The sequence below is a fragment of the Bidens hawaiensis genome, unplaced genomic scaffold, assembly GCF_021521415.1.
Source record: "Bidens hawaiensis isolate Kalapana, Puna unplaced genomic scaffold, B.hawaiensis_p1.1 tig00033838_1, whole genome shotgun sequence".
Classification (NCBI taxonomy): domain Eukaryota; kingdom Viridiplantae; phylum Streptophyta; class Magnoliopsida; order Asterales; family Asteraceae; genus Bidens; species Bidens hawaiensis.
Genome location: NW_027495817.1, coordinates 1 through 27,061, shown reverse-complemented (window position 1 = coordinate 27,061; position 27,061 = coordinate 1). Strand labels below are relative to the sequence as shown.

General features: G+C 35.2%; 2 protein-coding genes and 1 pseudogene across 3 annotated transcripts; 1 reads left to right on the top strand and 2 right to left on the bottom strand.

The window, feature by feature from the left end:
- Nucleotides 1–10,058: 10,058 nt before the first annotated feature.
- Nucleotides 10,059–13,340, top strand: LOC143585403 (glutamyl-tRNA reductase 1, chloroplastic-like). Its single transcript, XM_077067198.1, has 3 exons — nt 10,059–10,302; nt 11,487–11,728; nt 12,219–13,340. Exons 1-3 carry the CDS (start codon nt 10,059–10,061, stop codon nt 13,338–13,340), a joined length of 1,608 nt encoding a protein of 535 aa, XP_076923313.1.
- Nucleotides 13,341–14,605: 1,265 nt separating this feature from the next.
- On the bottom strand, nt 14,606–16,806 carry LOC143585400 (heat shock 70 kDa protein, mitochondrial-like; annotated as a pseudogene). Its single transcript, XR_013144542.1, has 4 exons — nt 16,733–16,806; nt 16,072–16,638; nt 15,369–15,989; nt 14,606–15,285 (listed from the first exon to the last, which is right to left on the bottom strand). The product of XR_013144542.1 is annotated as a heat shock 70 kDa protein, mitochondrial-like (transcript).
- Nucleotides 16,807–22,405: 5,599 nt separating this feature from the next.
- On the bottom strand, nt 22,406–25,998 carry LOC143585402 (uncharacterized). Its single transcript, XM_077067197.1, has 8 exons — nt 25,812–25,998; nt 24,931–24,995; nt 24,790–24,851; nt 23,441–24,697; nt 23,217–23,358; nt 23,032–23,142; nt 22,864–22,955; nt 22,406–22,778 (listed from the first exon to the last, which is right to left on the bottom strand). The coding sequence occupies exons 1-8, from the start codon at nt 25,996–25,998 to the stop codon at nt 22,580–22,582; spliced, it is 2,115 nt and encodes a 704-aa protein (XP_076923312.1). The 3' UTR covers nt 22,406–22,579.
- Nucleotides 25,999–27,061: the final 1,063 nt, after the last annotated feature.

The following is a 27,061-nucleotide window of genomic DNA, read 5'->3' as shown; positions in this document are numbered from 1 at the left end:
ACCATTGGCAAGGAAAATACTATTTTACCCAGAGGTGTTAGAGAAACAGTCGGTTTGAGGCTCCACCATAACAACTTTACCCATTGCAACTCAGAAGGCTTATGAATTTACAGCAACAATCTCAAAAAACCAATTCATGATTTTTTACAACCTCCACAAGTAAAATGGCATCATTTAACTGATTTCAGATTGCGCACATATGTTCCATTCCTAAGAATGATGTTGTATGTCACTAAGCTGAAATTGACTAAATCTGACACGATAGTGCCATCAATAATCATAGGCAAATCGACATCGGTCATAAAGTCAACCTTTTCCAAAAAAATTGATTTGACCCAATAATGTCTAACTACAGCAATGAATTATCTAAATTTAAAAGATTCAGACATAACCATAAATTTCAAGAGAAATCACATGCTATGTACTACTGAGACAATGAATTTAAACCAAGTAGCAGCAGACTCATATATACATAGCGTAATTATTAGAGAAGTGATGCATATAAACCCAATTGTAACTGTAAATTCCCGTACAACCAGCTCGAAGTAATAATATCATTCCATATTATGCTAGTTTACAAAAAAATGCCCAAAAATATGCCAATCAAGAAGATTAATATATACATATACATATACATACACACTGAAATAAAATATACATAATTTGGAGAAAAAGTTAGTACCAATGAATACGAAGGAATTGGAGGGACCAGCCACAGATGGTGTGGAGGAAGATGGGACCAACCACATGTACCACCCCTGAATAATCTGGAATAAAAGAATGAAGATGGAAGCCAATTCCACTCACTTCCCGCACACACCACTGCACCTGCACTCATAACCACCAAGTCAACATAATAGTGTTCAGTCAAACTGACCCGGCCTATTTCAGCCCATTCTAATAGAGTATTTAAGTAATCTTGTATCTAGTTGCAGATCGACCCATTTCAACACATTCTAACATTACTCAATTCTAATACACATACATAAGCATAACCTGTTTAGTATATAATTGTTTAGTTCCTATACATCAAAAAACTAATACGGAACATCATAGGAACATCATTAATAGAGTTTAAGAGCTCAATTGCCTTAGACAAAAGACGATCTTTAGCAAGCTTATGTTGTTATAAATAACAAAAGAACGCTTGTCTGCCCAAAATATATGACATTTTGACTGATCAATAGTCTTTGTTATAAGAAGCTCCACATAGAATCACATATTTGTGTGATCAAATTTCAAGTCAAATTGCAAAATTCAGAATAGAAACCTTATTATATAAACACATAATCAAAAATATTATTCTACCTCATCAAGCTAAGACAAAGCAAAATAAAGAGAGAAAAAACACTTGTTCTTTAACCGATGCCTAAGATAATTATGCTATATATTATATATGCATATAGTGCGTCTTTCACTTAATAAATCACAAAGCTAGGCGATGAGAAAAAATATGGTTTTAAATAAAAGTATCAACAAACAATCCCATCCCACCTCATCCCAATGGCCAACAATTTAAAACCCCCTATTCCTTTATTTATATTTTGATGTATTATATATTTCTTTGGTATGTCCCCCTTGATTTCAAGTAAATGGGATTTCTTTTTTTGCAGAAGATAAAATAACCAAAAAGGTGCGCAAGTAACCCATGAAAACAATATGAACCAAAAATGTGCGCAAGTAACCCATGAAAAGTTAAAACTTGCAATATAGGTTAAAAGAAGGTTTCATTCATTGGCATATCACATATATATTTTAATATCAAAATCTGAATATAGTTTGTCATTAGGCCCTTTTTGACTAAAGAACAAAATATTGTAATTATACTTGGCAAAACGAATGGGACTGATCTAACGGATTAACGGGTCACACCAGTTTAGGAGGTGTAATATTAGCAAATGATAATTCGTATAAGTAATGCATCAGCCAGTGTAGAATATCCAAGACATTATATGAATTGTTACATCCATACTGATGGCTTAAGTAACGCATGAGCAAGGGCATGTACGTCTGCAACTTTCCAAGTTACCATTAGCAAATTGTAATTCGTATAAAAACATGTATAACAGACTATAAGAAATAACTATTTATTACATTAATATACAAAATAACACACCAATTATGACAGGCTAAATTATTTTTAATCTTTATAGTACACTTAAAATAAACTTTGAACTGACCTACAAAGGAACTGAATCAATATAGTCAACTGAATTAGTTTGTGGTGAACCAAAATTGAAGTTACACAATCTTGCACAAACTGAAAATATACTAATTTACGCATCTAATCAGTAGAAAAGTAAAAAAAATATATATCAAATGCATAAGCTCAAAACAGACAAAACACTTAACCCCTTTCTCATTTACATCCATATTAATTTTGGCTATTTGATGCTTAAAAAACTTCATTATGAAGTTACAAAACAAAAAAAAATACAATAAAAGACCAATGAATTGCAATACCGGAAAGAAAAATACAATTTTTTGACGATTCGTTCAAGATCACCTCAAACTTTATATAATTGTTAGTTTTACCGGTGGTAACGACAAAGTATCACTACTAATGTGATCTGACCCAAACTAACCGACTCGAGCCAAACCCTTAATTCAAATGTCAAATTAAGAAATGCCAAAGTGTTTCAACCATAACAAAAGAATTACTATATAACCTAAAATTCCCAGAAAAAAAAAAAAACAAATCCAAACTTTTTGCAACGCATTTAACAATTCGCGATACATAGATAACTATATTATTCAACATCTTTTTAATCGTTCAGATGTAGTATTTGTAACATAACCTAAGTATAGTGAAAAATCAACTGGTAGTTGTAGTTTAACAAAGATAAGCTTAGCATTAGAAAACGTAAATCAATTAACATTATAACCACAATAAACATACCCGCATAAAGACCTAAATCGTGGGCCGGAGAAGAGGCAAAAAATTATGAAACATAAAATTGAAAGTTAAATAACATACCTTCACATATTGTGATTCTGATTCAACGATTCCATTTAACACCCATCAAATGGTTCTCGATTAACACCCATCAAATAGCCGGAACTGATATCGCAGGGCCGATTGTTCTCGATGAGCATCCACATCAAACAAATTAGTTAAGTAGCCGATATTACCTGCTAGAATAGAGATATGCTAGTATTAAAGTTTTGCTGAGATGGAGAAAAGGAATTGTTTTATGATGATGATGAATACTTATACATAACCCGTGGAATGGAATAGAACATAGAAAACAGAAAATAAAGAAATAGAATAAATAATAATGGGCAGGAAAATAAATTTTTGGATGAAGCTGTCGCATAGTGCTTTCCTTTATTATATATATAGGTTAGATGTTCTTTTGAAAAATATATAATAGTACAATGTTTTTTGTAGAGATTTAAATAGTATGTATAATATGCTTCTAGTTGTAAAAATAAATAATATTGTGTTATTATTAACATACCGTTGAAATTTGGAAAGCTCTGACGGATTAACTCATTTTACCCGTTTTTTATTTTCTATAAATTGTGTTGTGTGTTATTTGGTTGAGTATTTATATGCCACAAAATTTTGAGTTATCAAAACATACAATAACTTTTATAATTTAAATATCATTGTTTACACAGTTGTATAATGTAACAATAAAATAACAATAAAATCCAGGTTAAACAGATAGTGTGTATTTGGATTTGTGTCTCTAATATGATTTTCGGCTTGTGTTGTGTTTGAGTTCGTACCAAATTTCCGAATTTATGCTTAGTTGGTCCCATATATGGCTTAGCACGTATGCGTTACAATCAAATGGTAATAGAGAGAAATTTACCAGCAGGTCCGTCTTAGAGCATGTGCGGGCTAGGCAATCGTGCAAGGCCCATCAAGGTTTGAGGCCCATAAGTTTTTAATTTCTTTGAATATATTTCATATATTATATGAGTTTTTTTAATTTCTTTTAATATATTTCAAGGCCCATTTTTATAGCTCGTGCAAGGCCCACGACGACCATCGTGCTTTTAGAGACGCCCTGTTTACCATTTGTACAAATTTAATATTTGTATTTCTAGAACCGTCATTGTGCTTAGCACGTGGATTTTGAAAACCATGTTGTCAAACATCATGTAAAGGTCAAAATCGAACCGGCCAGAATGACAACTACAGAAACCATCCTTCAAGTCTTCAAATATTCATTTTAGCCCCTTAACTTCTTATACCAGTTATTTTTTTGCAACTGGGCTTTATATGATTATATGAGCTTTAGATATAAAATATTTTTACTCAAAGTCATGATATGTTATTTTATAGAGTTGCTTGTGGTATAACTTTGGACAGCTTGTTGCTTTAAGCTTTTTTATGTATTTTTGAAGAAACTTTGTTTTGGACAAGTTGCTTCTATTATCAAGTTATGGGGAGCTTTGTCTCAAACATTTTCTATAGTATGAAAGTAATCATTTTATTTTTCTATATATATCTCATTTATCTTGGAACAACTTGTATCAAGGTACAATGAGCTCAGACTACGAAAACAAATCGCTTGATTAGATTTTATAGTTCAATGATTCGGTTTTGGTTTCCAACAACGTTGGCAATAACATTTTGTAAAATTTTACGTTTAACTTGGGATGAAACAAGTTCCTATCTTAAATGACTTCCAAACTATTTATTAAGTTGGACATAAATATGAGTTTGATACTTGAGACCCTATGCCCAGATGAGGCTAACCGTTTTGTCTCTAATCACAAGTTTATAGTGTCAAAACGAGTTGAGGCACGTGTATAACAACACCATGGTAGATGTATGTTACAACATCGATCTGACTTGTGAGAGCGAACATCATGAAACCTCTAAACTACAAGTCTACTGATACGATCCAAATACCACAAAGGCCCTGATCTAAAAGAGAGACCCGTAAGCCGACCAGTTATGAAGACTAAATATATTTTGATGAATATTCTTCAAATATTATCAAGAAACTTATTTCTGTATCTGCAAGTTATTTTATTTTAATTATGAATTTGTTTCCTAGTTTGATTATGTTTCCTACTTTTCTTGTTTTCTTTAAATATCGTTCCGCATTCTCGAATTTTTTATTTAAGGGTTTGGAAAAGAAAAAAAAAGAAAATTTTCCTGTTTCCATTCTTGAGTTTTTTCAATAAAAGAAAAGAAAGATAATGGAAATAAAAGTTAGGGCTTTTTTTCCTCCAAAACTTTCTAGCCAAATATGACCTGATTTGGAAAGAAAGCTTATAGTTATGTATAATATTACTAATTTACCCTATTTTTTCCTTCCTATCTAACTCAATAATAAAGACATGATTGTAAAGTTACAATTTTTTTCCTATCTTTTCCTTCCTATCTAACTCAATAATATAATTAACACTTTCTTTTCTATTATTTAATGTCTTTTAAATATATAATTTCTTTTCCTTTCTTCCCCTATCCAATCTTATCATATTTTTTTTTTGTATTTTAAACCCGAGAATGTTGTGTTAGAGAATAATTATTTAGTTTTATTTCTTCTTTATCTTGTGTTCTTGAAAGATTTGCGGTTGTCTTGAATAAACCGTATCATCTACGACATGAAAAATCCTACCTTATAGGTTTGATCACCACACGGAGTCACACAAGCCCCAATGGCTTGGATGGGCAACCATGTAGAAACCTTGGATCAGACCAAAACCGAATGTACAATCAGCCTGATTGAACCATGAACCGGGCCAGATGGTTAGACCAAACTTACTTTTAACTTTTATTCTTTTCAATTGTCATTTTCCTATTCTTTACTCAATTCATTTATTTATTAATAGGAAATTGTGACATCCCACATCGGTTGAGGAGGAGAACTAAGCCTTCTTTATAAGAAGGTGGATACATTCCACATCATGATGCATTTTGGGCGCTTAATGGTAGTGGATGAGAGGAGAACTCCACAGTTAAGCGTGCTCAAGTGGAAGTAGTATCAGGATGGGTGACCTCCTGGGAAGTCTTCACCTGGGCAACGTGGGCAACCAAAAGTAAATCCGTGAGGCGATGGTGGTACGTCCCGGCCAAAGCGGACAATATTATGGTGCGGCGGTAGCTGGGCTGTTACAGATGGTATCAAAGCCAGGGCCGGACCGGTGGTGCCATGTAACGTCCGACCTTTGGAAAATAATAGATAAAGAAATATTTAAATAAAGTTTGTTATTTAATCGTCGTATAATGATAAATAATAAATTAAAATGAGAGATGGTAGGCTTAATGGATATGGACTTAACAATAAAACATGGACCTAGTGGATTAATGGGCCTAAGGTCCATGAGCTAAGGGTATAAGTACCCCTTAAACCATTCCTAAAACCCTAGATCTCATATTTCATACATTTCCATTTTTACCAACACACATAAATACTCTCTTCATTTCGGATCCAAATCCGAGATAGAAAGAAGTTGTCGGTGTTAGAGCATCGTAACGAGTAAGAAATACACCAAGATACGCCCGTGTACGAGAAACCGATTCAAACCGGTTCGTCTAAGGTACGCTTTATAACGAAAAGCTTGTTCATTTAGGTTCCGTTTGTATAAGGATTCAAGATCTAGCTAAACCGGGCATTAAAAATAGATAAAGGCTCGAACTTTATCTTAAACGAGCTAGATCTTGGTCAAGTGTAATAATGAAAATAATAATAATAGTAATAGAAAAACAAAATAATAATAATAAAAATAATAATGATAATAATAATAATATCGTAAGTATCATTATAACAGTGGCGTAGTAGTGCAAATAATAATATAATAATAATAACTATAACATGGAGTAGCTACTGTGCGTTTTAAAATAATACTAATAATAGTAAAACGTAATTTGTAATAATAATGATTTAAACAATAATGATAAATATAATAATAATATGGAGTGGACATCTTTCATTATAATAATAATAATAACAATAACAATAGACAACAAGAAAGAAAGTAGCTGCAGTCACAGCCCTCACACATTCCCATCAATTAGTAGCAGCATATAAGGAATGGGATTTATAATGATATCAACCAGCTGCTACAGCAGAATGGTTAAGGCGTTGGAGTGTGAGGTGGGGGAGCCGGGTTCGAATCCCTGCTGAAGTAATCCCATTTGATTCGTTAGCCCAAACAAACGAGCCTAGATTTATAAAATACAAATTTAAATAATTATGTTGGTTAGTAAATGGTTAATTAATGAATATATATGTCTTAAACAGTTAGCCGTGCGCAGTTCAAGAAGGGAATTACTATTAACGGTGAACTTAACAGGATGCAGGTGAGTTCTAGCCCCTTTCTCTGTGACGTTTTTCGGGACTGTGTGCATACTCCTATGTGATAGCTGAAACGCTTATTCTAAGTGATAAGTGTAAGATACGTATATGATTGTGCATTGATTGCTATTATTATCTAATGTTTATATGATAGAATGTGTATATGTGTATATTATATATACATGAGACAGGTAAAGTACGCACGTACAATAATGAAAGTATCATATGAACGTATGTATATATATATATACATATTGTATATATACATGAGACAGGTAAAGTATGCATGTACGATAATGAAGGTATGAAATGAACATATGGATAGTTGACAGGACATGTATGGTTGTATGGTTAAACGAGACAAAGGGATCAGACCCTAATAATATATGAGATTGTGATAGAAAGGATCAGACCCTAAAAATAACTGAGATAATAAGGACCAGACCCTCATAATATATGAGATTAGAGGGACCGGACCCTATTAATATCTGAGAGGAGGGATCAGCTCTGAAAATATCTGAGATGGAGGGACCAGACCCTAATAATATCCGAGATAGTAGAAGTAGCACAGTTTACGGTATACCTTAGGAAAATAGTAAAGAAGATGTGTAAATATGTATGTACGTACGTAAAGTGTATATGAATGAGTTATAGCAAGTAAAGTATGAAATACGTGTCTTCGGACGCGTATAAGTATGGACGTGAATGTATTGTATGTTAATTGATTAACTAGAACTCACTCAGCGTAGCTGACTTTTAGTATGCACGCAGGTGAGTAGGATGAGACAGGTGGCTTGAGGAAGACACGTGGCGAATAAAGGAAGACTGGCATCGAAAGAAAGAAGAGACATGTGTTATTTATATTCTATGTTTAAGACTTATGTTTTGTTATTTTAAGACAAGTACTTATGTTATGTAAGAATGCTTGACGTTTATGTTCCGCGAAATGTTTTAATTAACTCCGATTTTTTGAATTATATGAATGAGTAAAGCCAACCAGCGAGAAAGTAGGGCACCCGGGTCGGGGGCCTTACATGCCAGGTCCCGCGAGGACGCTGGACCCCTAAGAGGGGTGAATTGTGACATCCCACATCGGTTGGGGAAGAGAACTAAGCCTTCTTTATAAGGAGATGGATACCTTCCCCATCATAACACGTTTGGGCGCTTAATGGTAGTGGATGAGAGAAGAACTTCACAGTTAAGCGTGCTCAGGTGGAAGTAGTATCAGGATGGGTGCCCTCCTGAGAAGTCTTCACCTGGGCAACCAAAATCAAATCCCGTGAGGCGATGGTGGTACGTCCCGGCCAAAGCGGACGGTATTATGGTGCGGTGGTAGCTGGTCTGTTACATAAGTTGCACATATGTTTTCATTTTAAAAGTAAATATTTATGACCGGTTTTTAATCAAAGCTATAGCTAGGGTTGTCCAAACTGATCATCGCTCGACGTTCGCTTGAAAATTGCTCGAAAAATACTCCCGAGTGTTGAGTAAGAGAAATCGAATGAGTGCCTGCCTATTGTGCTTGAGACTTCAATTTCGGCTCGGTTTGGAAATGAGTAGTTCGGTTTTAAAACAAGCCAAGCGCAAGCAAAGCCTCCCTCGGTTCGGTTCGGTTCGCTTTGCTTGAATTATTTATTATTATCATATATATATATATATATATATATATATATAGGGTTAGGTTAAAATAAAAACCCACTTGAGTTGTGAAAACTCTAGAAACCCATTTTCAACCACATGTTTTTAATTAAAGATTAAATCTTGTGGTCCACAATTAATGTTAATAAAAAATGCTAACATAAATATAACTTTTTCTCTGTCCTAAAAACATATTAAAAAATTATTAAAAAAATATTAAAAAATAGCAAAACAACTTTTTTTAATGTTTCGATGTTTTGTATTAAATGTTACAACATATATTACATGTAACAAAAAAAAAAAAGATGTTACATAGGGTTTTCGCGGGTTTTCACAACTCAAGTGAGTTTTCATTCTATACTTTGTCTATATGTATATATATATATGAAAATATACTATTTTTTTAAGTTTTTAAAATTTCACTTTTCGTGTTGACTTCAAAGTTAAAATTTAAATCTTAGTCGCTCATTATATATATATATATATATATGTTTTTTTGTTAATTTTGAGTTTTAGATATTTTAGAGTTGTACGTTTAGAGATTTTAAAGTTGAAAGTCATGTGATATTTTAGAGTTTTAGAAACTTAAAATTGAAAACTTTGTATGAAATCAAGCAAAACCAAGCCGAAGTAAGGAATATTCCCGAACTAAGCCGCTCGGTTTTAAATCAAACCAAGTTAAAGCATAAAAATATTGCTTGTTTTTTAAATTCAATCCGCTGTGTCAGATCGTTTTCAAACCAAACCAAATATAAGCAAGAGTGCATTCGGATCGTCTCGATTCATAAGCAACCCCAAGATATAATATCATTTTGTGAGAAACATTTGTAAGTATGTAGTGGCATGTAGACAGATAGTAGAAGGAGTCGTTGTGTAATATATATATATATATATATATATATAGCAATACCATAATAAAGTCAATCGAGGCCCAGTCGGAAGCAGCCGTTGCGGATAGAAGGCGTGTGGGGGCTAAACGACCACCCAGCCTATGCCTGCCTTTAGTCAATTCAATTAAATTGATTGCTTCAAATTCAACCTCTATTATTATTATTATTATTATTATTATTATTATTATCAAATCCCTAATTGACTGCTTGATAATTCATCAAATCTCCTGTGTTTCTGGAGCTCTGTTTATTATCATCATTATCAATGGCGGTGGTTTCGAGTGGTTTAAGTGGCTCCGGTGTTGTACATAACCTGGCGGCTTATGCTCCTTGTAATCTCCGTCGTGATGTTAATAATCCGGTTGGTGTCAGGAGATTGATTTCTGTTACGGCGTCGGGTCGGGTAAACCCTAGATGTGAGTTTGCGTTGGATCGGAACGATGACGTGGAGGCTGTGAAGTCGTCTAGTGTCTCAGCTCTTGAAGCTCTCAAATTCTCCGCTGGAGACAGTCAGTTTTCATTTCTGATTATTATTATTATTATTATTATTATTATTATTAGTATTATTATTATTATTGAACCATCAGCAGTGTTGTAAAATAGCTCTAGTAGGATGCGGTAGGGGTGTGCGTGGTTCGGGTTTGGGCTAAAACCAAATCGAAAACCAAAACTTCGGTTTTTGGATTTTTGAAACCGTTCGGTTTCGGTTTTTGCCATTTGAGCTTGAAATTTTAGTCCGAAATGGAAGTTGACCGAAAATAATGAATTTAGGCATTTGACCAAAAGTATTTGAGGTACATATTTATTAAATTCTTTATAAATTACTTAAATAAAAAATAAATAAATAAAAATCTAGAAATTCGGTTCGGTTTTCTCGGTTTTTATTGCATGCAAAACCAAAACCGAACCGTTAGTTCGGTATTTACAAAAGTATAAAACCAAACCGACGTTTTTTTGGTTTTGATTTTTCCGTTTTTTTGGTTCTTGCACACCCCTAGGATGCCGAGGTGAGTTTCTTCAGCTAGGCCAACATTACGCAGAATCGGTCAAACTGATTGGATTAGCTGTTTTTTTTACCGATTTTAGCTGTTTTTCTACCGATTATAGCTGTTTTTCACGGGGAAAGCTTGGAAGACGAGAATTAAATGATTACTATGTCTATCATATATATTAAAGAATGAATATCAATTTTTGAACATGTATCCTTTTTTTAATTTATATTGATATTCACATATTTTGTTATAAATATTAATAATTAACTTATGGTATTTGACATATATATAATTTCCGAATTAATTTCTTAATAATACCATATCCAAGTGGCAAGTACTTGACGCCTGAGCTGAGTACTCGCAGCTCCCCAGTCAACCAACCTGGCAGCGCCTAGCGACTTTTGGAACCATGATTATAAGGACACAACATTAAGGCATATATGCACTAATATATATATACACTCATATGGTTCTATTTTGGAAGTACTTTTTAAGGTTTTGAGATTGCAAAATGCCCAAGTTTGGTAATTTTTTTAATAGATAATCTGGATTGAACATTTGAAGTTTTGAACCTGATTTTATAATAATTTATGTGGTTATGTTATCATAATTATGTGTATTTTTAAACAAAATTGATGTATTCACATGGAAAGCAATGGTTTTTATGGGATTTTGATTTTGTGTTTTGGTGAACTTGATAGGGTATACGAAAGAAAGGAGCAGTCTTATGGTGATTGGGCTTAGCTTTCATACAGCACCGGTTGATATCCGTGAGAAACTTTCGATTCCAGAAGCACAATTGCCACAAGCAATTAGTGAGTTATGTGCGTTGAACCATATAGAAGAGGCTGCTGTTCTAAGTACTTGTAACAGGATGGAGATCTATGTCGTGGCTCTCTCCCAACATCGTGGAGTCAAGGAAGTGACTGAATGGATGTCTAAGGTACTAATAATCTTCTTATAAATGTACATTCCTGTTATTGACCTCATGGATTGGTAGTTGACTTTGTTTGGATGTTCATTTTTAAACTGATTATCTGATTATTGCAATTTGAAGTTTAATGGTTGGATAATCATGTTCGGTTTTGTGTCTTTAGTTGGGACGTCAAGTAATTCGTTTTTCATAATCAGATTCATACTAACCTCAACAAAATTGATTATCAAAGGGACAAAGGGTAAAGTAAGTTACTTCATTACCCTTTGGTACTCCTATTCCACAAAATGTCTTTTTTTATATGAATAATTCTTTTTGATCATAATTTTTTTAAAAACCAGTATTTGCAGTCTGTTTTATCATTGTAGCTAATTATTTAATTCTGAAATAAAATCCACATAATTTTACTTTCAATACTTAAATCTAAGCATTTAGTATCATGGGAACGCGAATAATATTGTCATAATGTAAGTGATTGCAATTTTTTTTCATATTGCAGGTTAGTGGTGTTTCTGTTTCAGAGATTTCTCAGCATCAATTCTTGCTTCATAACAAAGACGCCACAAAACACTTGTTTGAAGTATCTGCGGGTCTCGATTCTCTCATTTTAGGCGAAGGTCAGATTCTTTCTCAGGTCAAACATGTGGTCAAAGTAGCACAAGGAGTCCCTGGTTTTGATAGAAAGATCAGCGGGCTATTCAAGCACGCAATCACAGTAGGCAAACGGGTCAGAACCGAGACCAGAATCTCTTCCGGGTCAGTGTCTGTTAGCTCAGCTGCTGTAGAACTCGCACAAATGAAAATTCCAGAATCTTCGTTTGATTCCGTGAGAGTATTGGTAGTCGGTGCAGGAAAAATGGGAAAACTCGTGATCAAACATCTGGTCGCTAAAGGCTGCACGGAAATGGTGGTTGTTAATCGATCTGAAGATAAAGTCAACGCGATACGTGACGAGTGTGAGAACATTGACATCGTTTATCAACCGTTTTCCGAGTTATTATCTTGTGCGTCAGAGTCTGATGTTATCTTCACGTGCACGGCTTCTGAAACACCGTTATTTTTTAAAGAACAAGTCGAGACGTTTCCTAGTTTGACTTCAAAAGGTCAAAGGATGTTTATAGACATATCAGTTCCAAGAAACGTGGAGTCATGCGTGTTGGATCTTGAAACCGCACGTGTGTATAACGTTGATGATTTGAAGGAAGTTGTGGAAGCTAATAAAGAGGATCGTTCACGTAAGGCATTAGAAGCACAACAAATAATATTAGAAGAAGTGCACGAATTTGAAGCGTGGAAAGACTCGTTAGAGACAGTTCCAACATTAAAGAAACTGAGGGCGTATTCTGAACGGATTCGAGCAAGTGAGTTTGATAAATGTATAGAGAAAATGGGCGACTTAACGAAAAAACAAAAGATCGCGATTCATGGGCTAAGTAAAGGTATAGTTAATAAGTTACTCGAGGGTCCGATGCAACATTTAAGGTCAGATGAAACCGAAGGTCGGACGTTGGATGAGATTCTTGAGAATATGCACGCGTTGAACAGGATCTTCGGGCTTGATACTGAGATATCTGTTTTGGAGGAAAAGATTCGGTCTAAAATGGAGAAGGTGAAAAGTTAACTATGATTTCATAATATCCTAGTACGGATCCATTGTTTTTGAGGTAACAAGTTGAGTTTTATACTGATTTATTTATACAGTAATAAAGTGAGATGACTTGCCCAATTTGGGGTCTTCAAGGGTTTGTAAACATTGTTAAATAATTTTTTCTAAAATGACTTCTTTTCTTTTATTTTCTTTCAATGTTTCCATAATAGCATGATATAACTGGTCCAGATTCTTATAAAGATATGTATTATTCTGCTTACTTTAGAGTCTGTTTGGCATGGGGTATAACGGGAATGAAATGGATAAAGGAATGAAATAACTCATTATAATTCCATTGTCTTGTTTAGTTACCATGTACTAACTAGGAATAGGATGGGCTATTACTTTATGTTGTTAGATAGGCTGGAAAGATGAATGAATAAAATAAAATTGTTGGCGAGTGGGTGGGCGGTTGCGGTATGTGATGGTGGTTGGCGGTAGTGGTGGTGGGCGACAGGCGGTGGGAGGCGGTCGGTGATGGTAGTGACGGTGGTTGGCAGTGGCATGTGGTGTGGTGGTGGCAGGTGGTGTTGCAGGTGGTAGTGGTTTCGGTAATGAAGAGGGTTGTGGCTGTGGCGGTGGCGGTAGTGGGAAAAGGTGGTGGAGGTGATGTTGGGTGAAGTATGAGGTGAAATGAATTTGAGGTGTTTATTTGAGAATGGAATAGATAATGTAAAATAGTTGAGAGTTTGAGGTGTTTCCATATAAATCTTCATTCTCCTCTAAAATCTCTTTTGAAAATGTTTTCTAAAATCTCCATAGATATTATAAAAGAAGAATACATTGTTTTTCCCTTCATGAGTCCTTAAATCTCTTTTGAAAATGTTTTCTACAATATGAAATGTTGTCTTTATTCCAATTGCCTTTCAATAATAAATATCATTTTCATTAAAACCGTGAAAAGTTTAAGATTGTTGCAGTATAAACAAGGATTTGTGGTATTTTGGGTGGTAAAATTGTTGCAGCATCTTACCAATAAGATATATTGACTATTACTTCTTGCATAGCTTCTTACTAATTTGGTAGTCTTGGTAGCGATATCACTCACAAATAAACACAAGTGTGAGCAAAGGTAAAACATGAACTCATTGAAAACGCTATGTATGGACCAACAAAGAAATTCCACGGCCGAATTCGCTTCACCTTACAAACAATAACTTCTAACACTTTAATTAAAGAGAGAAAAATCTAGCGGACCAAGCCATATAATTGTTTGATTATTTCTACTAGTAATCTCCAACACAAAACCGCCGTATTTTGTTAAAATTGAAATCAAATCATACGAAACAAAGATTCTACTTCTTTACCTCCTCATACTCTGCTTCTGGGGCTTGTTCACCACCATCTTGCGATCCTCTCCAGATCCCGACCCAGAACCGCCTTGCATATGCTGTCCAATCTTCGATTGTGCCTTGTTTGCAGCATCAATCTTGGCCTGAATCTCTGCAGCGTCCTCACCAGTAGAAGCCTTCCTCAAATCAGCAATCGCACCCTCAATTTCAGCCACAACTTCACTAGGAAGCTTATCTCTGTACTCGTTCAGGTTCTTCTCAACGCTGTAAATAGTGGTGTCAGCATTGTTCTTAGCATCAATCGACGCCTTCCTTTCGGCATCCTTCTGTGCATGAAGCTCTGCATCCTTAACCATCTTCTCAATATCAGCATCTGACAGTCCTCCAGAAGACCTAATTGTAATTTGCTGTTCTTTCCCAGTAGCCTTATCTTTAGCTGAAACTGTCACAATCCCGTTTGCATCGATGTCAAACGTCACCTCAATTTGAGGCATGCCCCTTGGCGCAGGAGGAATACCCATGAGGTCAAACTCTCCCAATAACTTATTATCAGATGCCATTTCTCGTTCTCCTTGGAGAACCTTAATCCCCACTTGAGTTTGGTTGTCCGCTGCTGTTGAAAACGTCTACAAACAAAAACACAATTTAATAAAGTCAAATCAAGTAGCTGACGCATATGAAACATCACTCGTGACTAGTTTAAACTCACCTGACTTTTCTTGGTTGGGATTGTAGTGTTCCTGGTAATGAGTTTGGTAAAGATGCCACCGAGTGTTTCAATACCGAGCGATAAAGGTGTGACATCAAGTAAAAGAAGTTCTTTAACATCACCACGAAGAATGCCACCTTGAATAGCTGCTCCCATTGCAACTGCTTCATCAGGATTCACTCCTTTGCTTGGTGTCTTCCCGAAGATTTCTGTAACAACTTCCTGAACTTTGGGGACACGTGTCATCCCACCAACAAGGAGGACTTCATCAACCTCCTTGGTTGTGACTCCTGCATCCTTCACACAGTTTTTGCATGGGATCTTGGTCCTCTCAATCAGGTTGCTTACTAGAGCCTCAAACTTTGACCTTGTGAGAGTGATGTTCAAATGCTTAGCGCCAGATGTATCAGCTGTGATGAATGGTAAGTTAATATCGGTCCGGGTTGTTGATGAGAGCTCAATTTTAGCCTTCTCAGCAGCTTCCCTAAGTCTCTGAAGGGCAAGTCTGTCTTTTGTCAAGTCTATCCCCTCTGTTTTCTTGAACTCACCAACCAAGAAATCCAACAAGGCATTATCAAAGTCTTCTCCTCCAAGAAACGTATCACCATTTGTCGCTTTTACCTGTATAAAGAAATGCAATTAGTATATAAATATATATATATATATAACATATCAACTTAACAGAGAATAAATCACTGGATACCTCAAAAACACCATTTGAAATCTCCAAGATGGAAACATCAAAAGTTCCACCACCAAGATCAAAAACAGCAATGAGACCTTCTTTGTTATTCAACCCGTATGAAAGCGCTGCAGCTGTTGGCTCGTTAATAATTCTTTGCACGTCGAAACCAGCAATTTTCCCAGCATCTTTAGTGGCTTGTCTTTGTGCATCATTGAAGTAAGCTGGTACAGTAATAACAGCTTTATTAATGGTCTTTCCAAGATATGCTTCAGCGGTTTCCTTCATTTTAGTAAGAACAAAAGCACCAATCTGGCTGGGAGAATACTTCTGTCCATTGGCCTCAACCCAAGCATCTCCATTTGGAGCCTTGACAATCTTATATGGAACCATTCCCATTTCTTTTTGTGTCTGGGGGTCATCAAATCGTCTTCCAATCAAACGTTTGGTTCCAAATACAGTGTTTGTTGGGTTGGTAACCGCTTGACGTTTTGCAGGAGTGCTCACAATCAACTCTCCTTTCTGGTTAAAGGCCACAACTGATGGAGTTGTACGTGCTCCTTCAGCATTCTCGATAACCTTTGCAGTCTGTTTATAAGAGCATCAACAGTTGCACTTAAGTAAATATATATTCTTAAATCAAATATAAAAGTCCTTCAAAGATATCAGATATGGATCTTACCTTGCCCTCCATAACTGCAACACATGAGTTTGTAGTACCCAAATCAATCCCAATAACTTCATTTCCAAGAGGCCTTGAACTGTATCAGAAAGTATGTATTAGCTACAATTAAAGAAGATAAAATCATAATCTGCTGAATAGTAGATGTGTGGTACCTGAAGGGCCTGCCAATTATGCCAAATTTGTGACTGTAAGGCCCCAAACCGGTAGCCCTACTTTAGCGTCGGATTTACTCATAAACACAGTTCTTGCAATCAGAGTTAATTAAAACTTTCGCGGAAACGTTTACTTGAAGCATTCGTTACAAAACATTCAATCTCTTCTCTGCTACTATAAAACAAATCATTATATTTAAAACATCTTTTCTTCCATCTTAAGATGCCAGCCGTTCAATCCAAGTCATGTGCCATCCTCATGCTAGTTCTTTGGTCTGATCACCTGCGTGCATACTAAAAGTCAGCTACGCTGAGTGAGTTCTAGTTAATCAAGCAACTTATCATATAACCACTACATGCATCATATACGTATCCGCAGACACGTAGTCCACTATCTAACCTGCTTACCTTACCACTTAGCCTCTTATTTACACCTACCACCTTGCCACTTTGCCACTTTAATAACGTATAACGTTATGCCAATTTGTTGCTTTAATAACGTATAACTTATGCCACTTTGCCACTTTGCCGCTTTAATAACGTAGTCACGTATAGGCTTACCCTACCATGTACTATCGTCGTGCCACTAACACTCTTACTACACTCTTGCCACTTCTAACACGCTCTACCTCTACTTGTCTACAACATGCTTCATATCATTTACATAATAAGCAAGTCACATCATAGCATTCATACACACTAATAACCACTTGGCAATCACTATCCTTGGCGATGCTTGCAATATCCGAAGATCGTTCACGCACCAACAAGTATTATATAATAGCTACCTCGTATAACATCTATAACATACACTTACCACTTAAGGTAAGTGTATTCACACTTCACATCGAGTATGCACACAGCCCCGAAAACATAACAAGGAAATGGGGCTAGAAACTCACCTGAACACGGTTACGTTCACCGTTAATCGTAATCCCTTTCTTCAGTTGTGCACGGCTGACTGTATAACAAGTATACGTATCAATTAACTATCACTACTCATATTGTATTTCTATCTTTATATGACCCACAACGAACGGGAGTCTGGGGGCAGCGCCCCTGGCAGCGGGGTCTAGGGGCGGCAGCCCCTAGCAGGGTCCAAGGGGCAGAGCCCCTGGCTGGGGTCGAGCTGCCAGGTCAGCTTGGAAAAATTTTATTTCCATTACTGTCTTAACACATTTTTCATTAGGTTTTTAATTTATTTTCTAAGCGAACTTAACTTTAGGCGAAGTTAAACCTTAGGCGAACTTAGCTTTAGGCGAAGTTAAACCTTAGGCGAACTTAGCTTTAGGCGAAGTTGTCATCAGGCGAACTTAGCTTTGCAGGCGAAGTTCATCAGGCGAACTTAGCTTGCAGGGGAAGTTGTCGGCTGCAGCTACTGTTCGTCCTTAATCGTCTTCGTTTCTTAACCAAATAACTCAATTTAGGTATCCACGGAATCGTCTGACCAGCGCCTACAAACCCCAACCATCAAATCGACCTAACATCGATGTTTAAAGAGTGCGATTTAGGCATATAGGTTACGGGTTCTTTTATCAATCGATTAACCCATCAAATCGTAACCATTTTCAGTAAGTTTAGCTTTGTTGGATTCGTTTTTACCATACAAACACAGATCTATCATTTCTATACTAATCCAAACCTAAACGAACAAGTTCTCGATATAAACGTACCGTAAATGAGTCGAACTACGAACACGAGCTGGTCTTGTTGCTTTGGTTCGTCACGACGATCTAGCACCAACGAGCTCAGGTCCTCGCCTTTGAATTTTGGTTCAGGTTGTGTGTTTTGGGGTGTGTAGAGATTAGGATGGATAAATGGATGGAATGGAAATGATTGGGGTTTAAGGGGGTATTTATACTCCCTTAAGCCCATGGACCGAAGGCCCATATTTCCTTTTGGTCCCTATCTAATCCCATCTAACTATCCTACTAAGTCTTCATATTTTGCTATTATTATTATCGTTCCACTAACTCGTTTATTTCACCCGACAAAATAATATATTAAATATTACTTTAGAAATTTCGGGATGTTACAGTGACTCAAATGTGACCCATTCAATGATGGATTAACTCCATTCAACTGCATGAAGATTCAATTGTTACATTCAAAAGTAATTTTCAGAGAGTTATTAAAGCACTAACGTCCTAATACATAACAGTAGCAGGAGAGAATTATTGAAGAGCATTTTGATCATTGATATACTCGTACACATGTCCTGCTTCATACAAATTGTATCACTTGTATGAATGAAAATTAAAGAAGCCAAGAATGATATAAACCTTGTTTGTCCGAGTTTATCAGATTATTCATCCACATAACATGCATAAATGAAATGGTAAATGTCACACAGTCAATGATGGTTTATTAACAAACCACTAATAGTCTAACACAAGCAATAACAGGTGAGATACTATTGAAGATCATTTCATTCAGTGATAAACACCTCATTTTCACCGACTTATATCAAATCATTCATCCACAAAGCCAGCATACGATAAACAGTCAATGTTAATCAGTGATTATTTAGACTGTATTATAATTAACATTATTGCATTCAAATATTCAAGACTAGAACACAGAACAACAACAAGTGACGTATTACTGAAGATCATTTCATTTCAACTACTAACTAATAAACACCTCATTTTCAGAGAGTTTATCATATCATTCATTCATCCACAAAAGCAGCATAACATAAAATAAACAGTCAGTCTAATAATGATTGAAAACTAATTATCCAGAGATGTATTACAAAACTAATATAACAACAGCAAGTGAGATATTATTAAGCATCAATTCAATAACCGATACACATAACGAATAACGAAAACTAAATAAGAAGCATACGGATTTGAAGGCGGAAAGAGAAGCAGAAGAGATGTCACGTCGGCGAAGAGATCTAAGCAACGCCGCAGTCGCCATGGATCACTAGAGAATGTATGAATCGGCAGTCCTGTTAGGGTTTAGGGTTTTTGAACGAAATAAAATGAATTGGTCACGGAAGTGTGTTGTGTGGTGAGATATTGGGCTACTTGGAGGATGGACGGGTTATTATTATTATGACCATTCCACTAATATAGTTGAATGTGTTAGGTCTTTTGAAGCTTTTAGTTGCCCCTACTACCTCCTTTACATTTTAATAACTATTATTATTGTTGTTACTATATACAATTTTTTTAAAGAATAAAAACAAAATTTTATATAACATGGTTTGTAATTTTAAAATTTATTTTTTTTTTACTATAGTTCACTTCTATATCTCTTTATTTTATCTTAAATCATAATGTTATAAAGGTTGAAGATATTAATCTTGATTAAAAGAGATCAAATTTGTTTTGGTTCATTTAGTTAAATTTATCGGGTTAGTCAAGATAAGTTTAACTTTAGCTTACAAGTTTTGTTAGAGTTTATTTATATTCAGGCTGTTTGAGTTTATCGGGTAATTTTTTGTTTGAGTTAATAATATTTAGGTTGCTCGATCGAATTTTCCAACAGCAGGTAGGAATTTATATTTTACAAACAACTTCAAACAATATGAAATTGTCAGAAATTTTAAGTGCTTGACGCATCAAGTTTGGGTATAGACGAGTCCTTAATGCTTGCAATGGTACTCGATATTTCGTAACTCTTGCTACCTATAATATTGATTTTGTGATGGATGTGATCATATATATAAGATTATATTTCCAATATGTGGAAAGTGTATTCTTCAAAATGTTGATTTTTTTAAAGGCGGTATTATATTCACAACAAAGAACTACCAAGATAGTACAAAGGTATAAACAAAATTACATGATTAGATATTAGATTTGCACCAATTGTTCCAACTAATTCCAATTTTCTTCGATCTTGAGATCACCCATAGGAAGCTTAGTGTTTTTATGTTCTCCATAACTTGTGTTGGACTAGCATTTGTCCCGTTAAAGATCTGGTCATTCCTTGCTCTCCATATACACCACATCGTAACCCGGAAAATCGCTAGAAGTAGCTTTGTTTGTTTTGGATTCTGGCCCGAACAATCTTCATAATGCCAAACATCATTAAGTGAGAAGGTGAAAAAAATTGTTGTTTAAAATGGGAATGGAAAAGATTGTTTTGAATTCCCATGGTGGAGTTATGAATTGACCATGGTCGGTCATGTTTAGACTTTAGGCAAAATCTGACTTTATCATTTACACAAGTCACTTTATTTATGGGATGGTTAGAAATTGTCTTATAATAGTTTAAATAGTATGTTTGTTTGAAGTAAGATAGATGTGTTGAGGCATTCTTAAAATTTTGTTATAAGACAAACACATAATTGTATAATTTATTTTGGCTATTATAAAAGACTATTTTATATTTTAAGTTAATTATACACGTTCAGCTTCTTAAATTTTCTAAATTTTTATAAAAAAACTATTTTACATTTTGAGTTAATTAATTATATACGTTCAGCATTTTAAATTTTATAAATTTTTCTCCTTGGGTAGCCATTTGTCATTTATTATGAACTTGAAAGTCTTAAATGTCATATCATAAATTCTTTGTTATGATATAATAAATCAGAGATGCAAAGGAAAGTGAACAAAAGCTAAGAGATGTGACAAGTAGTAGATCTCATATGAGTCCATGTTGACCCGTTACCCAACCCATTACATATTAACAACACACTAACTATTAAAAACACTCGATTTGTTGCACAACTCTTCTAAGTCTATTTTGATCTGTTACTGAAGTGTTTTGTCTTCCAAATGTTAAATATCCAAGGGCCAAAAGTGTAACATGCCATTTACACAATTCAATGCTAATCTGAATTGTGTGGTGTATCTTGAACGGTGCATGAGATGAGGAAGAAAATGGTTTGGTCCGTTCAAAAGTTAGGCGAGGAATAATTGAACTTTTGTTAACATTGTAATTTTTCTATAAATAGGCTTTGAAGCACCTCTCTCATGCGGTAAAAAAACCATCACATACACACACTCAAAACCACATATATACTACAGACAAAAAAATACTCTATGTATATTTTCTTTTACTTCAACAAATTCTCTTTCTCAGCTTCCGCCACATGTGGTTTTTCCCATCTGGGTTTTCCACGTAAATCCATAAGGCTTCCGCCACCCGTGATTACGCTTGATACATTAATTCCATTCCGCCTCGATCTAATATTATCAATATCTGCTCGGATCCTTGGGGCGTGCATTACGCACCAATACTACACTTACCCAACTAGAATTGAACACACTTATTATTAAAATGGACTTAATTTGTTGTGTAACTCATCTCAGTCCCTACAAAAAAAAAGTTTTAACATGTTGGACTAGTCCATTTCGACCCGTTACCCAACCCTTCGGTTTATCTTGCTCTTTGATGTAAAACTGGGAAGTGAAGTTGCAATTAGTAACATCCAAAATAGAATTTGCTTCAGTTTTTCACAGAATATTATTGCATACCAACAGAACTTGTAGCAACAAATGAAGCTGAAGAACATCATTAGGACCAACTGACTTTAAAGTCACAAGTTAGATACAAAGACTTATCATTCTTCACAAAATCAATCTGATAAAGGGCTACAAAACTTTTGTAGCAACACAAACAAACAAATGACTGCATAAAAAATCGTTCTAAGCTAACACAGAAATAAAAATGAAACTCAATGAATGATTGACAAAACAAAAACTTACATTAAACATAAACCGCCACCACCTTAGGCAACTATCTTTGAGCAAGTTCTCGGCAAATGTGAGGCGTGAAAGTTTGGTTCTTTAGCAATAGTCACGAGTCGTTTTCCCCTTGATGTGGATCTTGCAGCAGAAACAGCTCTACTTTTGTTCGCCCCCACCGTAACATCACTAGATAATATAGAAGATTTCTCCTTTATTACACCGAGTTGCTGACCTGGCATCCTGCATATTCAATCCAGTAATAACTTGCTTTAGTTTTCTTGTTAATTCAAGAAACCAATCAGCCATACCGAGACCAAAATGTTACCTTTGAGATCTTGTCTTTAAGCTGGTCATGGATCTTTGCTGTGTTGATTCAGGGCGTTTTCGTGCAGTATCATTCGAAAAGTTTTCGTTTTTCTGGAAACATAATTGGTAACATAATGAGCAAAAGTTGTATAACATCAGGATTTGTTTGTACGCAATAGATACTAACTGTAACACGATATGTTCTCTTTATTACGCCTGCATCTATTGTAACCTCTTTTTTAGGAGCAGGAATATGAAGCTTCTTCTCTAGATTAGCTTCTTTAAGAATCCCTCTTTCCTAAAAGAAATCAATAACTTATGATATATGTTTGTGAAAGCCGAGAAAATCATCAGATGATAACAGTTTCTTACATCAGTTCTTAGCCTAAAAGGCTTGATGCTTGTAGGCTTCGGTTTTTTGCATTTCATAACACCAGGAACCGCAGTTTGTACAACTTTGTTCTTTTTATGTATCTCCTTATTGAGCATCTTATCACCCAGTGGCTGGTTAGATCTGTGTGCATATAAGTGTTATTAGCAAGAAATTAAAGCACATGACATGAAATATCAAATTTTAAAATCAGTCAACATCATACCTGTTATTATCTATCTGCTCATTTTCAAATCCTACATTCACTTCATTTGAATGATCTTCGGTTACCATATTCTCTTTATCTTCTACATTTGACAAATCTTTGATTTCAGCTCCCAAAGCATGTGAATTTGAAGCTTCAGAAGTTTCATGGGGAATTAAAGCCTTTTCTTTCACTTCATTTGAATGATCTTCAGCATTCGCCATGTTTTCTTTATCTTCTATATCCGATATATCTTTGATTTTTGAATGATCTTCAGCACTCACCATGTTTTCTTTATCTTCTATCTTCATCATATCTTCAATTTTTGAATGATCTTCAGCACTCACCATGTTTTCTTTATCTTCTATCTTCGTCGTACCTTCGATTTTTGAATGATCTTCAGCAGTCACCATGTTTTCTTTATCTTCTATATTCGACAAATCATTGATTTCAGCTCTCAAAGCATGTGAATTTGAAGCTTCAGAAGTTTCATGGGGAATTAAAGCCTTTTCTTCCGCTTCATTTGAATGATCTTCAGCACATACAATGTTCTCTTTGTCTTCTATACTCGACAAACCATTAAATTCAGCTTTCAAAGCATGTGAATTATTTGCAGTGACTGAAGTTTCATGATGATTCATATCTTCTTTCTTGCTAACTTCAGATGTGAAACCATCACTCGGTTTCACATCAGCCACTTGCTGATGCAAAGATTGACATTTGTCGGTTAAAGTCTTCTTGTTCTTGGTCTTTGTAGACTTTGCAGATGCCAAATCCTCTGAGTTTTTCTCACTCCTGCAAGTCTTTAACTGTTTTCTTGATGAATCTTCAGTTTCTGGTTTTTTGGGCTTGCTTACACTACCCTTTACCGTCTTCTTTTGACTTGCTAATCCAAGCCTCTTCATCCCTTCACAAATCTTCGTTAAAGGAGTATGCAATTCAACAGACTTTTTAAGAACTATAGCCTTCTTTGGAGAGCGAAAAACCAACGCCTTTGCAACCGACCGACTTTTAACCACGTCAAGAGTGGTTGGTTTTGGATTCTGGACACTTCTAAACGAGTTGGGATTTGGTTGACACATTTTGTTCCTTGGTGTTGTCATATATTTGGCAGCCACTTGCCTCGTTCTCGCCACTGGTGTGGAACCAACTTTTGAACATGGTCTGGTTTTGCGTTGTGGGTACCCATTCTTGGGAGAAGTCAAAGAAGGAGCCTTGTTAAACCTTGGGATCCTGGGCTTGGATGGTTTTGCAGGAGCTGAAAGTGGGCATTTTATACTAAAGCACAAGAACATGAAGTGTTAGTAACTTGGTATCCGATTAAGGTTTTTCTGTTACTAAGAAGATAATTACTGTCATAAAGTATGTACCTGGAGTGTTCCCTGTATAATGCTCTTCTAAGCTTGATATTGGGACTTCTAGCTGCCATAACCTATTGGACATTCATAAGTACATTAACAAGTTATAATGTATAAACATACTGTTATTGTAATAGAAGAACAAATACTCACTCTAAGAACAAAGTTTTTAGAGATCTCTTCAGGGTCGATCTCCTCCTCGTGCTTTCGGTCACACCCTGAGCACAATTTTGATCATGTTAATGGAATGTACAAGAATCTAATCTAATCAGGATAATAGGGGTGCAAACGAGCCAAGCCAGCTCGGGTCCTACTCGAGATCAGCTCGTTAAAAGCAATTGATCAAAGCTAAAACGAACTTGATCCCACGCTCGAGCCTTAAAATAAGCTTGTTTAATAGACGAGCTCGAGCTTCACTAAGCTCACGAGCCTATAATTTATGCAATTTTTATTTAATATATTAAATATATATCTATATAATAATTACTATTATATATATAATTATGATAAAATTAACTAAACAATATATATTATTTTTAACATAAAAATTATATAAACATAATTAAAAATAATACATATATATTTTAGAATTATACAATAATTATAACTAAAACTATATATTTTTTTAAATAATTAAAATTATTTTTATTTTTACAATTACAAAACATGTATAAAAAATAAACATGTTCACGAATTAACTAATTAACTAATAAACGAGTCGAACCCAAACCACGCTCGAGCTTGAAAATTCGTCTCACTAGCCGAGCTCAAGCTTTAGAAAAAGAGCTCTAAACGAACCGAGCTCGTAAAATTCAATCCATAAACAGAACTTGCAACCACCAAATCATCAACCATGAATAAAGCATCAATTCACCATTAATGAATAATCTAATAATAGAACAAGTAACAACTACAATACATCCTAATTTAAAGTATCCAAAGTCATCATAGCTTAAATTCTAAGCAGCAGCCACATTTAACCCCTAAAAAAACAAATAATCAACAATATGAACTGAGAATTTTGAATCACATACCAACCCTAGAGCAGAACCAGTAACGATCATCGGCGCGAACGGTGTAGGATTTCGTAAAATCGACAAACTTAGGAGCTTCAATCCTCTCATAAAACTCCTCATCGTAGTCATTATCATCCTCAACCCTAACTTCTTCTCGATTAATCTTAGTTTCCTCAACTGAGCTGCTGTCGATCGGTTCGGGCATCGGCTGGTCCTCCATGTCTTCAGACACGATTCAGATCAAGTGTGAGAGAGATAAATGTAGCCGTTGGATGATTGCTGTGTTGAGTTGTGTTGTGTGTGAGAGGAGATCTGATGGATTATTTGAACTTGATTAACTAGCCGTTGGGATTCGTTGGACCCGGTTCGGTAGTGAAACTGGGTTTCTAAGCCCATTGGGTTTAAAGAGTAGTCGTATCATCATATTCAAAGACAATTAGACAACAATTAGAGAGAAAAGCCGGTTCACTGGAAACCGAACCTGACTGGTTTGACAAAAAACCGGTTCCCAAACCGGCCCGGCCCAACGATTTATCACCGGTTCCCCCTCTGGAACTACGAAACCGGTTTTTTAATCGGACCGGTTTGAGAAAAAACGGTTTTTCTAAACTGAACCGAATCGGATTGGACTATTTTGAACTTTCATGCTCCTAAACCAACCGATTTTGGTCAAACCGGCTTTGACCATGGTTTGATCAAACCATTTCGGTTTGACAAAAAAATCTGGTTTTGTACACCTCTAACAACAATGTAGGGAGGGCTTTTTCTTCTAAAGTTTAGTATTTGGATGTCGAATAGAATTTTATATATATAAATTTTCAACAAAAAGCGGCCCGGTTAATCATATTCAAACTTGAATTGTATAACTTTTGCTATACAAAAAAAATACATATATTTTTTATTTTCCTAATAGTGGTAACTTGTATCCTCGGTACTAAACCTCATGTCAGTAATTCGTGTTAGGATCTATCAAAGAGGATGGGTAACTTGGTACACCTAAGACCGTGACCAAAGCCAAATTTAAAATTGACAAAGGCGGCTCTCATTGATAAAGAAGAGCGATGAAGTACAAAATGCATATCAAACTATAACATCACGCGTGCGTGTGCAGCTAGGGTGTGAAGCTCACATGGTTCTTTTCCCAGCTATTGTATGAGAAGCGTTCCATCCATATCAAGCTCTAACATACTAGAGCACATAATAATAATAATAATAATAATAATAATAATAATAATAATAATAATAATAATAATAATAATAATAATTAT

Bases quoted from the DNA above. Each gene is read 5' to 3' on its own strand.
- LOC143585402 (XM_077067197.1), bottom strand. From the start codon at position 25,998: ATGCCCGAACCGATCGACAGCAGCTCAGTTGAGGAAACTAAGATTAAT. The intron at 24,852-24,930 runs GTGAGTATTTGT...AATGTCCAATAG, and splicing joins CTAAAAACTTTGTTCTTAGA to GTTATGGCAGCTAGAAGTCC. The intron at 22,956-23,031 runs GTTAGTATCTAT...TTATGTTTCCAG, and splicing joins AGAGAACATATCGTGTTACA to AAAAACGAAAACTTTTCGAA.
- LOC143585403 (XM_077067198.1), top strand. From the start codon at position 10,059: ATGGCGGTGGTTTCGAGTGGTTTAAGTGGCTCCGGTGTTGTACATAAC. The intron at 10,303-11,486 runs GTCAGTTTTCAT...TGAACTTGATAG, and splicing joins CAAATTCTCCGCTGGAGACA to GGTATACGAAAGAAAGGAGC. The intron at 11,729-12,218 runs GTACTAATAATC...TTCATATTGCAG, and splicing joins TGACTGAATGGATGTCTAAG to GTTAGTGGTGTTTCTGTTTC.